Raw genomic sequence first — 15,294 nt, forward strand, 5'->3', positions numbered from 1 at the left:
AGCATTTCCTTCAGGAATCATGTGCTTAAGAGACGAAGTATATTAAAAGGAGAAAGCAACTGGTATCCAGAACATTATATATGTACAGAGTTCTGCACTTTACCAAACTGACCCACATTAGGGGACTTGTTCTCTGGAAGACCTCAAGGGCTAATTTGTCTTCCTTGTAATGTTTCATTATACTTGTGATAGACGTGTTTCTACATTTTGGCTTAAGTTCTTTGACAGCAGAGATTATGTCTAACCTATTAACTATGGTCATCTCAGGCCCATTTGCAGGGGCTCAGTAAACAACTAATGCAATGAGTCGCTGCACTTTAAGGATGCAATAGAAACAAAATAGGATATATCTGGAGGTGAGGTCCTATGGGAGAGTCCGGCAGGACTTGCAGCTGCAGTTGACTCCTAGAAAAGGAGCTACCATGAACGGTAGTCATGTTAAAAGGCTTACTATTGATATATTGATTTTTTATAAACATTTAAAAACTACAGCTCATGGTGACCCTCCTAATAGTGGCTTTTGAAAAAGGACAAAAACAGAATACTGTTGCTGTATCACATACTTTGGCTTCGTAATATGCTACACTTTAATACTGAATTTTCCTAAAGTAGATGCAGCTATGTGAAACTTTAAGTTCATATGAAAAGACAAGAGAAGATTTGGATTATGAGTCAAAGATGCACAGTTTTACCATAAGCTCTGTCAATAATTTGGCTGTTACTTCAGACAAACCATTTTCTCTTTCTAGGCCCCATATTATCAATTTATAAAATGAGATAAGTTAAATAAATAAATTATACAAGTCCTCCCAACTCCATCCACCCATAATTTTCTCATTCTCTAGACATCTGTTTATATACTCATCAGAAAAAAGATTATGAATTATGTATTTTTCATTTCCTATAATTCCCCATCCTTTGAAAATGACAAGTTCAGTGTATAGACTTGCTATTTCTCAGAGGTTCAGTGCTGACTAGCTGTGGTTGCTCTGTTTTACAAACTCAGAGCCTGAGACGTGTTGAGGCGGTCTTATTTGTCTGCTTGTGTCTTTCCCTTTGCCCCACAGCCATGCTGCAGGCAGTGCGAGCCCTAATGATCGTGGGGATTGTGCTGGGGGCCATCAGCACCCTAGTGTCCATCTTTGCTCTGAAATGCATTCGCATTGGCAGCATGGAGGACTCTGCCAAGGCCAAAATGACACTGACCTCTGGGATCATGTTCATTATCTCAGGTAAACATGGGTTCCAGCTTCAAATATGCTTCTGGGAATGTCAGAGTAAAATCACTCCAGTTGAAGAAACATGGCTCCTCCTTATTGTTGAACATGGTTCAGACTTTTTCATGCTGGGATTCAAGATCTGAGTGATTCAAAATCTACTGACACTCTCTAGAACCCTCATGAGTGCTAATGACCCTCTGAACTGTCACCCCAAATGTAATATAAGACCATCATGGAGGATCATATAAGATAATCATGTGACTAATCTCTAAAAGGCATCTTTTTAATGAAAATAATTTTAAGGGAGGAGCTCTTAATATCAACAAAAGATCAAACTCAAAATAGAACTGTTTACCCTTGGTCCCTGGATGCATAGGACATGTGTCTCCCTCTCCCCTCTTCCCTCTCCCAGCTCCTCCCCCAACCCTCTCTCTCTGTCTCTCTCTCTCACCCTCCCTCCCCACCCAGAAAAAATGAGGTAAGAAATAAGTACCTAGTTCACTGTCTAACACATAGGAGAATTCAATAATCCATGTTTGGTTGATCATTCTATACAGAAATGAAATATTCTTCAGCCTGCTCGCATGAACTCATTTAAGCATAAACTGCCTTAAAGCTGACTCTGTAGTTTTTTTGCTCTTTATCAACAGGTATTTGTGCAATTATTGGAGTGTCTGTGTTTGCCAACATGCTGGTTACTAATTTCTGGATGTCCACAGCTAACATGTACGGCAGCATGGGTGGGATGGTGCAGACTGTTCAGACCAGGTAACTCTCTGATCCATGTCTCAGTATTTCATAGTGAATATTATTGTAAGAATATGATTAAATACATGTGCCTAATATGACTGTCAATGCCTGAAATAGCAAAAATTTATCAGAGGGAACCAAGCCATATCATAAATCAACAATGATCCATAAATTCATAAACTTAATTTTGGTGAAATATTCTTGGTGATATCACTTCAGGCTGATCTGACATCTGCATTGAAATACAGTGATGGTTTACAGTATTTATCTAATGCTCTTACATAAGCCCCATTGTGGTGGCAATGAAACAAGCACTATTATCCAGGCAGGCAAATGAACATAAACTTACATCTACAGTCTGTAATGGGTACCTGGCTAGAAAAAAGTAAAAGCTGGAATAGAAATAAGCTTAGTGCAGCCTAGGAGGAAAACATGATGTTTCTTTCTTGTACTTCTTTCTCTCCATCACTAATTCATTTATTCTGCAAATGTGTTGAGCTCCTCCTGTGGGTCAGGAAATGTTTAGAGTACCAGAGATAACAGACAGGGTTCCCGTTCATGAAAATTGCAGTCCAGCACAGGAAGATGAAACCCTACTATAGTTTAGTGACTGGAGCAGAGTATAACTTTCAAATGATAACAGAGCAATACTAATACCTGTATTCATTTAGCCATTTAAAATGGATGTACTTAAAAGCAAGAAGCAATAGCAAAATTCTGAAGGAGAAAGATCTGGTTGTGGGGGAGTAGTATAAATATTATACCAAAGTGACCTGTCTTCTCCATGTAGGGGCACTTGGTATTTCTCCAGCCACAACAACATGAATAGGTATGGTGATGTGATAAATCCATTACTCTTTAGATTCCTGGTCCAATAACCTTTATACTTTTCCTTTATTCAAGAATGAGGAAATAAATGACATTCATAAGCTAGATGTCCTGATGCACTGCCATGTTCCTCCCATGGTTTCTTGGTTACAAGTGCAATTTAGAAGCAGGCTGACCAACTCATTTAAGTTTTCTTGAGATTTTCTCCATTTGCGCACTAAAGCTCCCACATCCTAGGAAATACCCAACGTGGGGAAAAGCAAAATTATTGACCAGTCTACTTTTTTGTTTTTTGGGTTTTTTTTTTTTTTTGGGTTTTTTTTTTTTTTTGGGTTTTTTTTTTTTTTTGGGTTTTTTTTTTTTTTTGGGTTTTTTTTTTTTTTTGGGTTTTTTTTTTTTTTTGGGTTTTTTTTTTTTTTTGGGTTTTTTTTTTTTTTTGGGTTTTTTTTTTTTTTTGGGTTTTTTTTTTTTTTTGGGTTTTTTTTTTTTTTTACCAGGGCAATTGAACTCAGGACCTTGCCCTTACGAGGCAGGTGGCAGAGCCACTGAGCTAAATCCTGGCCTGATCAGTCAACGTTTAAAATCACACCCTGTCCAGAAGATCTGGGTGCCTGGTGTCATTACCCTTAGCCAGAGGAGACACCCACGAGCACCCAAAGATAATGCCTCCTCCCACTCTCACACCATCTCCCTAAACTGCCTCTGTCCATTGGGCAGGCAGCTTCAGTCTGCGATGAAGACTGTAGATTCTGAGAAGCCTCTGAATGTCTCTTTCCATGAATGAACAGCTGCCTGTCCCCTTCTCTCTGTCTTCATTTTCTCTGATTAGAAATCATGTGAGACAGCCCAGCTGTCAAGAAACATCTTAACAGGCCATTTCATGGAACGGTTCTGATGCCCCATTATCTTATATCTCCTTTTTCACCACCGCCACCCCCACTCTGTCATCGCAATGTTGTATGTGACATTGGCCACACTGAAGCCCTGGATCAGAGCTTCGAGCTTCCTGCATTCCCACCGCATGCAGCCTGCAAGGTATTTTGTATTAGCCTGCACATTTCCTTTTATAATCCTAATTGACCACCAACTTTTAAAATTAGAAGTGCCACAGACTGTGTCCCTCAGAAGCAGATCCTGAGAAGAGGATTCCTGTAGCTGTTTATATGAAGGAAGGGGAGGCTAGTTAGAGAGTAGGGAAAACAGAACAGGAAATGGGGGAGCCAAGCATGAGTATGATTTCAGATGAGTTTCTGATTCAGCCTAATCCTGAGAGAAGGTATTGTGCAGTGTGAATTATGCCTCAAAGTCGTCTCCAAACTAAAGATCTGAGCTTTCATATTTCCAAGTCAGTCACTCTCTGTGCACATGGCCTAAGGGCCTCAGGAGCTAAACCAAAGCTAGAACCCTGGAGAGACCAGCAAGAAATCACCAGGTAATGGTAAGAGAAGGCTTAAGCTGCAAAAAGAAACACACAGAAATTCGTAAAGAGGCCAAGGGCTATTAATGCCTGTGCAAGCAGATTTCACAACACACGCACACACACTTCTCTAACTTCATGTATAAAAGGAAATCAGATATGGCAGAACTGGACCCCATCCTCATAAAGCAGCCTTCTCTGCACTGAGAGGCAGCTGCTGTTTTAGCAAAGACTCGCATTCTCCAGTTTACCACATTCCCACTGTTCTCAAATGGCCCATTTCTGAGCCATTTATCATCATATTTATGGAGTTTCTCTCCATATAGTAGAGTCAAGAAAAGGAAATATTTTCTTATGTCTTTCTCACTTCACTCATTTAAGTTTCTTGCCTGTCCCAGGTAAGGATTTAAGTTTGCAAACCTTGACTCAGAGTCCCTAAGTCAAGGAGAGGAATCTTGTTCCCTCTCTGACTCTCCATTTCCTCATCTGTAAAATGGGAATGATAAATCCTATTACAGTGGCTACTGGAAAAATTAAAAGAGATGATGGTGAAAAAAAATGCTTATCAGGGTGCCAGAAAGAGCTCAATAAATGATAGCAGTTATTGTTACACCCTTCTCATTATGTTATATTACCATTATAATATATTACCACTGCCATTATACCACCCATCTTTAGGGACATTGAGGACAGGGGGTTCTGTCTGTGTCAGGGCAGAGGGACCAGTGCTGCCTTCAGGAAAATCACCCAGGGTCCAGGAGGAGCATTAGGAAGAAATCTGTAATTCAGCCTCTAGTCACACTTGGTAGGATGAGAGTGAGGAATGGAGTTCTTCATTCCAGGAAAGAAACCCTCAAACCAAATGTCTGTTTTTTCCTAGCTCAAAGGGAATAAAACTGCCTACATAAAAATTTTCTCTTAAATGCATTCAAGGACTGAGTTCAGCCAACAAGTTTTTCCTACAAGTCACACTTGGCCACAGTTCTATACTCTTTATGTTACACTAAAACATGTGTGCTTTTCAAGTACATCCAAAGTAATATGTTTTCTTAGGTTGCAGACAATGTCTGTGCACATTTCTGTCTTCCTACTGCCAGAATAATAGTCTTAGTTCATATAGTAGACCTAAAAAGTAAGTGATTCGTGGTGTTCTACAAACAGTTACCATGGTCTTAGAGAACAGGAAACTGCTAAGGGCCAATGTCTACTGTATTGGGCTCTTCTTTTCTGCTATCCTCTTACAGATGGAAGTCAAGTTTCCAGATAGTGTCCAATACTTATTAACATCCTAGTGCTTTTTGGTCACTGAGATACCTCTCCCCACTATCCAAAATGTCCATTTGGGATCACAATTATTCTATTCTCAGATTTTGTTCTCAGTCCTGTTCTGATTTGATAGAGTCCCAGAGGGGACATCCCACATAGAAGAAGGGAACCAGCTTTGGAGTAAGACCCTCTCAGGTTAGAATACCAGTACAGGCTAGAACAGGAAGCACCGTGAGGGTATTGTCTCTGTCTTATTCACCCCTGTACCTCAGTGCCAGGGTAGTGTTGAGCACATAGTAGGACTACAATAAATAGTTCTTAAACAAAAGAGTAAATGAAATAAGGAATGGTCACCTCCAACTTATTTCTTTTTTTAAGATAATATTCCTACCTGCATGGTTGACGGCAAAGTATATTTTGTCAGTTTCCCACTACTGTGATGAAATACCTGAATTTATTAATTTAGAAAGTGTTTATTTGGGCTCACAGTTTTGGAGATTTCAGCCTACAATCTAGAAGATTCATTGCTTTGACCTCTGATGAGGGTATCAGATGGCAAGAAGTGCATGATGAAAGCATAATGCTCACCTCATGAACAGTAAGCGGAAAAGAAAGAGAGACAAGACCAAGATTCCCTAATTCCTTTATAAAGCACACTTCCAATGACCTGGGAGTTTCCCACTGAATCCCACTTCCTAATGGTTCTATCGCCTTCAAATCTTAAACAGATGAGCCCTTCAGAGATATTCAACACCCAAAATATACTCCAAGAGTTACCTGAGGTAAGGTAAGGTGAATACTTCTTGGCCCAGTCAGGACTCAAGGAACTAAAATTTCTTCAGGAATAATAACTCGAGACTGATTTCGTATCTAGGAAATGTCTCTTACCATGGCTTCCAGACTTTCTCTTTTGCCAGTAGACAGGGGTACTTTTAAAGGGGGCACAAGGATGAGCATGGCCAGGAGCAGTGAACAGAGCCTGAAGAGCTAAGTCAATATTCACAGCCTCTGTCTTGCCCCTCAGGTACACCTTTGGTTCAGCTCTGTTCGTGGGCTGGATTGCCGGAGGCCTCACACTAATTGGGGGTGTGTTGATGTGCATTGCCTGCCGAGGTCTGGTACCTGATCAAACCAAGTAAGTCTTCCATCCCCATCCCCGTGCATTTAGACACTTCATTTGCTCAGAGTCCATTTTAAATATTAATCTAGGTGTTTGGAAGAACTTTATTTACCAAAGGTTCACTGAACTTTCCCATTTATGGAATCTAAAAAATAGAACAGGAATATTTCAGCCTAGCAAGAGTAGGAGTGCTACTATTTGAAAGAAAAAAAATCCTGGGATCCTTCTCCAAAGTTTTGTAACTCAATCATTCTCATTTGGAAGATATTTTGCACTATCACCACTTTCCAGGATATTTAGTAGCATCTGAAGATAATTTTGATTGTTTCAACTTTGGCAGGAGGCAGAGGAAAGTGGTACTGGCGTAAATGGGTGCAAGGCAAGATTGCTGCTAAATATCCTACAGTGTACAAGATAGATCCTAACAACAAAGAAGCATTCATTCCAAAACATTACTAGTAAAGGTGATGCAAAACCATGTTATAATTTCACAAATGCACCTGGTGTTTGCAGAGTTGAGCTCTAGCGTGATTTCACTGCTAACTGACCCTCTGATCTCTAGCAGGTTATACGTCCTCGCTAGGGCTCTGCCTTAGTCCCCTTGGGCTACTATAACAAAATATCACAAAATGGGCAATTTATAAACAGTAAAAATGTATTTCTCATGGTTCTGGAGGCTGGGAAATCTAAAATCAAGGTACTCGTAGGTTAGGTGTGTAGTGAGGGCCCAATCTCCACTTCCAGATGGTGCCTTGGTGCTGTGTTCTCTGAAGAAGAAAAACATGGGCTCTCACGGCAAAGGAATGGAAGGGCAAGAGAAAGCTCCCTTTAACTTCAAGCCCTTTTCTAAAGCACTAATCTCTCAAGAAATCATTTTCCAATGGAGGTTAAGTTTTAGTATGTATTTTGGAAAGTTCATTTTCAAACCATAAGCAGCCACTGTTACTTTACCCGTAAAATAATAAATTAAGGGAGATGAGTTGCACATAGGTATCTCCCAGCTCACAAATCCTATGGTTCTTTGGCAAAACAATGTTCCCTAGGACATTATTGCTAGTTCCCCTTAGCCTTAGTTGATTGACAGAGAGAATTAACTAGTCATTAACTACCAGCTCAGTGAAGCCCTAATATAAAAGCAAGAAATTCTGCTTTATACAAAAGCAGAAATCAGCTGGGTGTGGTGGCCCACACCTGTTATCCCAGCACTTGGGAGGCTGAGGCAGGAGGATCACTATGAGTTCGAGACCAGCCTGGGCTACATAGTGAGTTCTAGTTCAATCTCAACTATATAGTGAGACCCTGTCTCAAAAAACCAAAAAAAAAGCAGAAATCTAGTGTTTTAAAGAATAGAATGAACAGCCATCTTGGTCTGCCCAGGACTAATGAGTTTCCAAGGACACTGGACTTTTCATGCTAAAACTGAGATCATCCAGGGTAAATGGGGAAGTTGATCCTCCTACTAAAGACATCTGTGTTCATGGGTATTTCTTTTCTCTCAGCTACAAAGCCGTGTCTTATCATGCCTCAGGCCACAGTGTTAACTACAGGCCTGGAGGCTTCAAATCCAGCACTGGTTTTGGATCTACCACCAAGACCAAGAAGATATATGATGGGGGTGTCCACACAGAAGATGAAGCACAATCTCACCCTTCCAAGTATGACTATGTGTAATGCTTCAAGACCCCTAGGCATAGGCAGAAGAAACTCTTCCTCAAAGAGAACTCACCCAAAAAAAAAAGGAGATTCTACCTTGACTATTTGTTTTGACTCACAGTTGGAAGTTATCAAAGCCTTGATTTCATCTGTAGTGAAGCCAGATGATCTTGGCCACATATATGTCTCTGTCTCTAAATATTCCATCACAAAACAACTGAATTATCATTTATGAATTAGAAGTTATATAGCTCATGTTTTCTAACCCTCTATTTCTTTTTTGAAATAACTTTTTAAATCTGCTGTATAATGTTTTGACTTCCTGACACTTTGATGATTAAACAGATTCTTCTTCCTCCTTCTGTTTAATAAATGCATTGATGATCTATTTATCCACTTATACTGAAGGGAATTTTGAAAGGCAAGAAGGCAAGTAGATTAAAAGGCATTATTTTTTGCTATTTGATTTTTTTCCTGTCTTCATCTTCAACTTGACTACTAATAAACACTAACTGGAGTAGAAATGATAGAGAAAAGTTATTTGTAATCTCTCCAGTCTATTATCCGAGTTCTTACACTATGATCTTCAAAATTATTGGACCAAAGTGATTTTACATCTGAGACAACCAAGCTTTTCTGCTTCTGTTGGCATCTGCTAAATTCCAACAAGACTGTCCCAGGGGTTTCCTGGGCTTCTGCTGGAGGGCCCCCTTCTGTGACAAGTCAGAAGTAGTCCCTGGTGGAATGATAAAAGGAGTTTTTTTGTAACCTAAATCCTAAGTATAGTTAGAATAAGTAATGACTTAGCAAAATGGCACATTATATCTACGACTTAGTCTCACCCTTAAATGTAGGTAGAAGAAAATTTAAAAATATTCTTTGATATTGTCTATATTGTACTATGTAAAGTCACACATAAATCCAAATTCCATGAAAAAGCTCACTGATCCCAATTCCTTCTTTTTGAGGTCCCCATGATTCTGACTACCCATAATAATGAGTACAACCCATGTTTTAAAAAAATGTAATACAGCAAGTCCTAGGAATGTGAGTTAAAAATCAATTCTTTTAAAAACTGATAAGCCTAAATTTAATGTTATGTGTTCACACTTACCTGCTACAGGCCACTGCCAGTAGACAGTAGCCCTTATTTGACATGACCTTAATTTTGTTACTCTTGACAGCTATTTCCTTCACCAAATTCAACTAGAGTGGTTGGAACAGTAGATGTACAGGCAAAACTAAAAGTTCTTTGCAGCCACATACTTTCCCTGGGCTTGCTTCAGTGCCCTTTTTAGCAGAAAATATCAACTCCTTCCAGGACACAAGAATCCCATCCCACCACCAAAGCCATAATAGGCTCTCTGGGAAATGGAGGTAAAGGCAGTCTCTTAAAACTACCAAACCAAGGAGCAGCAGCAATGTTATAAGACTGGCCATTGGGTTATTATTTATGGGGAAAAACCCTTACATCAGTAGTGTATATGAAAACAGCCCCCAAGGGGCTTGGTGAATACTCTTCAGGCTGAACAAACTATGGATAAACACCAGGTTCATTGAGCAGTAGGAGTTGTGTTCACCAAGATCTTCCCACTGCAGTGATTTTATGCCCATTTGGTCAAATCATCCATGAAATTTGTTGCCTGAGGTGGGATAAAGAATAAACAGATACATTAGATTGAGGCGGGGGAAAGGAGGGATGAGCAGTCTAAAGCAAAGATTGTTAAGAGTTCTCAGGATCCAAGTTGAAGGCATCCCTTTAAATTGAAGGCCATGACACAACGAGTTTTTCTCCACAACCAGAAATTCCCTGGCCAGGTACAAGGCAGTGAGACTCAGTTGAGTTTCTTATTAGCACATTCTCCATCATCATTCAATGTTTAATAGTCTCCATATAGTTAGATTGTGCTTTGTAATATTTTGTTGTTGCTCTGTCTTATTGTGTATGCATTGAGTATTGACCTATATGTTTTGATAATTAAATATTAAAAACACTGCTCTCTTCCATTTGAATGGCTTTTGTTCTTTTTTCATAAGCTTTGAGAAGTGCAGATGGGAAGTCTCTGCACCTCAAAGCCAAATACATCTTCCCAGGAGTGATTCTGCCTGCAGAATGGTGTCTGCTCAGCACCGGCCGAGGTACTTGGTGGCCAGCTAGGTCTAGGTCCAACCCTGTTTGTGGTTTCCACGAGTTGAGAAGCCTTAGTGAAGGGGGTTCCCAGAGCAACTAGGCATAAGCCTTGGGGTCCAAGGACCAGTCTAGCCAGTCTGACCTTGAGTGTCCAGCCTGAAGTGTCTAATATCATTGGCCTGTCCCCTGCCCCTAAAACGGGAACACCCTCTCAGTACTGCCAAGTATTGAATTGATTATCTCAGAAAGCTATGCTCATTGAGTCTATATCAGAGTATAGAAACAGCCTGATCTACAAAGTTAGAACAATACAAGTTTAATTCCAGGTCACACCATATCCCAGATGTTATATTAAAGCATAGCACTTATGCTTTCTGAGTCTCACTTTCCCCATCTACAAAATAGGGATAATAAAGATAATGGAATAATGCAAGTAAAAGATGTACTCAAGTAACCGATATACAACATGCACAACTTTTAAGACAAATGAGTATTGTCACATAACTGAGATATCTAATGCCCAGTTGACTTCAGGCACAGTTGGATCAAAGAACATAATCAAGACTCTACCTTTCTTTGACCATATCTCAGTTTTACCTCCCTCTCTGTTGGTTTGCTTTTTGGGAAGACTGTATCACAGGGTACCAGAGATAGCTGCTCATATTTCTATGCATAAAGTCACATTACAGCAAGGGAACCTAGCCAAAAGGAAGCATCTCTTTCCTAATATGTATAGGAGACAAGATTCTGATAAAAATCATTGGACTTTTTGAGACGTCTTATTCTTAAGCTCTTCTTATAGACAAAGCACAGGCATCTAGCTTGACCAGGACTGGATCATCCAGTTTACTTGTTATGCACCAAAAAGACTATTCTAAGTATTCAGAGTCCTTAGAAATCAGGCAAACTCATTGTTTTGTTTCATGTTTTTCTTTCTTTTGCTTACAAGAAAAGTTTCTCTGACCAATTATCAAACAGTGTATAATACAGAAAGGAAGATTTAATATATTACTCTGGTTTTCAAAGAAAACTAATTATTAAACTTATATCAAGGCAAAAATTTACATTCACTTTTAAACAAATAAGATTACAAAATTGGTTGGTTAAAATTATACTCCAAATGGGGTGGAGCTCAGTGGTAAAGCACATGCCAAGTATGTGTAGTGCCCTGGGTTTAATCCCCAGTGGAAAGAAAGAGGGGGGGTAATGAAATGTGCTCAGTTATGTAATTTAGTGTTATTCAAATTTACATTTCCTAAAATTTAAGGGCATTTCTGTGCAATGACAGAAATGAATGAATCAAGCTCACAATATGAGTCACCATTGTTATCCATAAAAATCCTTGGGAGGGTCCAGGGATATAACTCATTAGCACCACGCCTGTCTGGCAAGCACAAAATTCTCATTTCAATTCCCAGAACCAGAAGAAAAAAAAGCCCTGGGAGTTTCCAGTAACTGACCACAGAGTATTTTATCTTAAAGTGAAGAAGGAAGGGGATTAAATAATAATCTTTCCGTGGGATGCCCAATTCTTTTGCTTTTTCTTTGGGGGGTGGGGGGATAGTATCCATCCTCCTCCTGTCTCCACATGATATTCTGCAAGATCAACCACTACAATGACCACAATTTTTGCCAAAAATGCCTGGTATGTCAGAATTGGTATAATCTGCTAAAGAAGGTCATGGGCTTGGAATCCACTGCCCTTCTGGTTCTAGCTTTGTCAACCAGTTGTGTGACTTTGCAGGATCATTGCAATGATTCATTAACATATTTTCATTATTTTGTCTTTATTGAGTTCTCATAGTTAGTACTGTGCTTAGTGCTTTACATTCTTTATCTTTAATTCTCCAAAAACTCTGATCTCACCTCCACTGACCTCCAACCCGTGGCCAGTCTGAGAGACTCAAAGCTCCTAGACACTTAGGAATCAAGCCAGAGACTCACATTATCACACCCTTACACACACACACACAAACACACACACCAGTTAAATTTCAGGATTCTCACCAAGGACTGTCATTTCTTTGGTTTTCTAATCTAAAGCATTTGCATATGCCTCTGGACCGTTGAACTGTTTCATTCTTCCCAGTTAAAGTCAGGCTGATATTTCATATCTCCCAATTCACAGTTTAAAAGGAAAAGCGTTATTCTTTTCAAATATCAGAAGTAAATGTGAAATAAATATGCAAGGTGTTAATAAATGAGGATAAACAGAAAGTTTCCTTATGGTTTATTATGAAATGTAAGACACTATGTTGTGCAGACAAAATGTCAATGAAATGCTTTAATTTCATTCAAATTCTATTCTGGAGCTAGGGTATTTAATTTAGCTATCAAAAAAGTGTCATTTTTAGGGATGGTTTTTAGTATACATATCACTACAATATTCAATACTAAAGGCAATTCATACCTAATGACCAAATAAGATAAAATCTCTTAGCTCCCCGGCTACAGAGAATTGCTAAAAGAAATCATAGACGTCTTCCTTAGAGAAATATCAGCGGAATGGGCCCAAAGAACATAAAAGTCTCATCCAAAGAAAACATTATACTTTATCCTATTTTTTAACTTAGATTTGACAGAGAATATAAAAATAATATAGTCAATATGAAAGAAAGCTAAAAATATTTGTCCTTTAATCTAAATGGACAAAAATAAATGTGTATATACTTTTTTAAAAGGAAGAAAAGAAAAAAAGAGCAAATGAATGCACAAAAAAGGAAGAAAGTCATATAAATGTACTTTTGAAAAATTTGCCTATGAGGTCAAGAAGTATAATACTTAATACAATCTACATAAAATTTCAATGTTTAATTCTCTGGTTTTAAAAACTATTCAAAAAGCATTCACAGTGTGCACTATAAATGGTGCCCAGACAGTTGATGAGAATAATGGGATAGGACACTGGGCCACCTGGTCTCTCCTGACCAGATTCAGCCTCTGCAAAGCTCTCAGTGTGCTCTGTGAAACTGCACTCTCAAAGGCTTCCGGTCTAAAGAGAACTATCCTGTGATGGTACCCACAAAGGCAGAGAAAGTTCCAGAACCCCCAAGGTGTGCTCTATATAGGAGATACATCTGTTGCCCCAAATGGTAGCAACCAAAACCTACCCACTTTCCTAGGCTGGGTCCCTTTCATCCTAGCAACACCCTTAACACTTCCCCAATGGTGTCTGGGATCCAAGTTCATCTCCATCAGCGTTGAGAGGTTTCTCATTCATTTCCTAAGCAGAAATGGATGTGATCTACTCACTCAGGTTTCAGGTTTTTGACCAGTCTAGGCTTCCCTCTTATCAAAGCTGCTGCCTTAGCCCTTGTTGACAATAAAGTTTATTTATTTTGTTCACTAAACCAACTTGAACTTCCTCCAAAGAATTTTTAAAAGGTAATATATCAAACTTTGCCACCCATACTTATTGCCCTAAGGAGGGAGGTTGCCATAGCAATGTCTCTGGTAAAGAGGATAGAGTCTGATTGAAGGATGAATAAAATACCACAATGGGCACAGGCTGCCAAGCCAGCCAGAAAGCTCCTTATGTTGCTGGGAGTGTTTGCCCAAGTCTTGGGAGTTAGTCATGGTTAAAAGAGCATGAAGTAGACAAAAATGTCCAATTGAAAACAAACAAACATGTTGAGGGGCAGAGTTGGAGTCAGAATATACGTAGAGGTATTATGAAAGACAATAGTGAATGATTGTGGCTGTGTCCTCTTATGAGGGCTGCCAGAATCCTCCTACCAGGAACTTTTGTGCAGAGAACCCAGTCCCCATTCATTTGAAAAGGGACAGAACAAATGGGGTAGAAAGAACATAAAAGGAATCACTTCTCTGGCCTTTTGGCTAAGATCAAGTGTAGTATCTGTTCTTATCAGAAAGAACACAAAAGGATGTCCACAGGAGTTCACCAGCACCAAATGGCCCTCACAGCTCCCTTGGTAACATACACCCAGATTCCACCTGTTCATTCACTATGACCCAGTCACCTCGATGGACTTCTTAGGGACCTGCCCAAAGAAAGTCATCTTTACCTCAAGAAGAGCTATGGCAACAAAAAAATCAGGGTTGTCTTCAATTCTATAAAACTGGAAAGAGCAAAAAAGTATTTAATTTTAAAAATAAGGGAGGAATTAAACAATAATACAGTAATATAATATGAAGGAGAAGATAAAGTTGATGTTTAAGAAATCTTCACAACAGATGGAGAAATTCTCATCCTTTTTACATGAAAAGATAAAATTCATCATTGTAAATACAACATGATCCAAATCAGGGGAAAATTAAAGAAATAGGAAATGCACCAAACTATTAATAGTTCTTTATGTCCTGAGTCTGGCTGGGGTAGTTTTATATTTTAGTCTCCCTGAAAAGACTGCAAACCTAGCACATGTAGGCATTGCAAACTGGTTCATGCAGAGAAAGTCTTCCCTCAGTGGTCTACAGACACCGAACAGAAATGTGCCATAAACCATGGGCAAAAGAATCACTTGTGAGAGAGATGAATTCAGAATTTCCCACAACAAATGAAAGTTTTTGGTCTTAATCTCTGCTTCTCCATGTTGTTCTTGGATTGGGAACTATGAATGGCAGAAATTATTACAAAAACTAGGCTGATAAGTCTCAGATTCCAGGATGGTTTGGGGGGAGCTCCTACCATACTAACCTTGCTGCAGATAACAAATGTAAAGTGCTCTGTACAAAATATTAAAATAACTACCTGAAGCTAGTAGATGGTAAACAATGACAGGCATAATCTGGAGGGTAGTTAACATTCAGAAGAGAAAAAAGACTCAAGGCACGTTCCTTTTATTGTAACTTCAAGACCAAGGGCAGGCTAAAGTCTAACAGCATGGAATAGCTAGAACTCTATTAGGAACACTGCAGTTTTAACCACAATGAGAGTTCAGGGCAATGA

General features: G+C 39.2%; 1 protein-coding gene and 1 pseudogene across 1 annotated transcript in view; both read left to right on the top strand.

The window, feature by feature from the left end:
- The window catches only part of Cldn18 (claudin 18), a 29,748-nt gene extending 21,425 nt beyond the window's left edge, over window positions 1-8,323 (top strand). The window contains exons 2-5 of the mRNA XM_010625537.1: window positions 1,068-1,232; window positions 1,871-1,988; window positions 6,506-6,616; window positions 8,101-8,323. Of these exons, the coding sequence (XP_010623839.1) occupies window positions 1,068-1,232; window positions 1,871-1,988; window positions 6,506-6,616; window positions 8,101-8,272 (566 nt within the window). The 3' untranslated portion in view covers window positions 8,273-8,323. The remainder of the gene's footprint in view (window positions 1-1,067; window positions 1,233-1,870; window positions 1,989-6,505; window positions 6,617-8,100) is intronic.
- Window positions 8,324-14,201: 5,878 nt separating this feature from the next.
- Window positions 14,202-14,298, top strand: LOC117284547 (annotated as a pseudogene).
- Window positions 14,299-15,294: the final 996 nt, after the last annotated feature.

The sequence above is a fragment of the Fukomys damarensis genome, unplaced genomic scaffold (genome assembly GCF_012274545.1).
Source record: "Fukomys damarensis isolate Sample0158 unplaced genomic scaffold, DMR_v1.0_HiC HiC_scaffold_37, whole genome shotgun sequence".
Classification (NCBI taxonomy): Eukaryota; Metazoa; Chordata; class Mammalia; order Rodentia; family Bathyergidae; genus Fukomys; species Fukomys damarensis.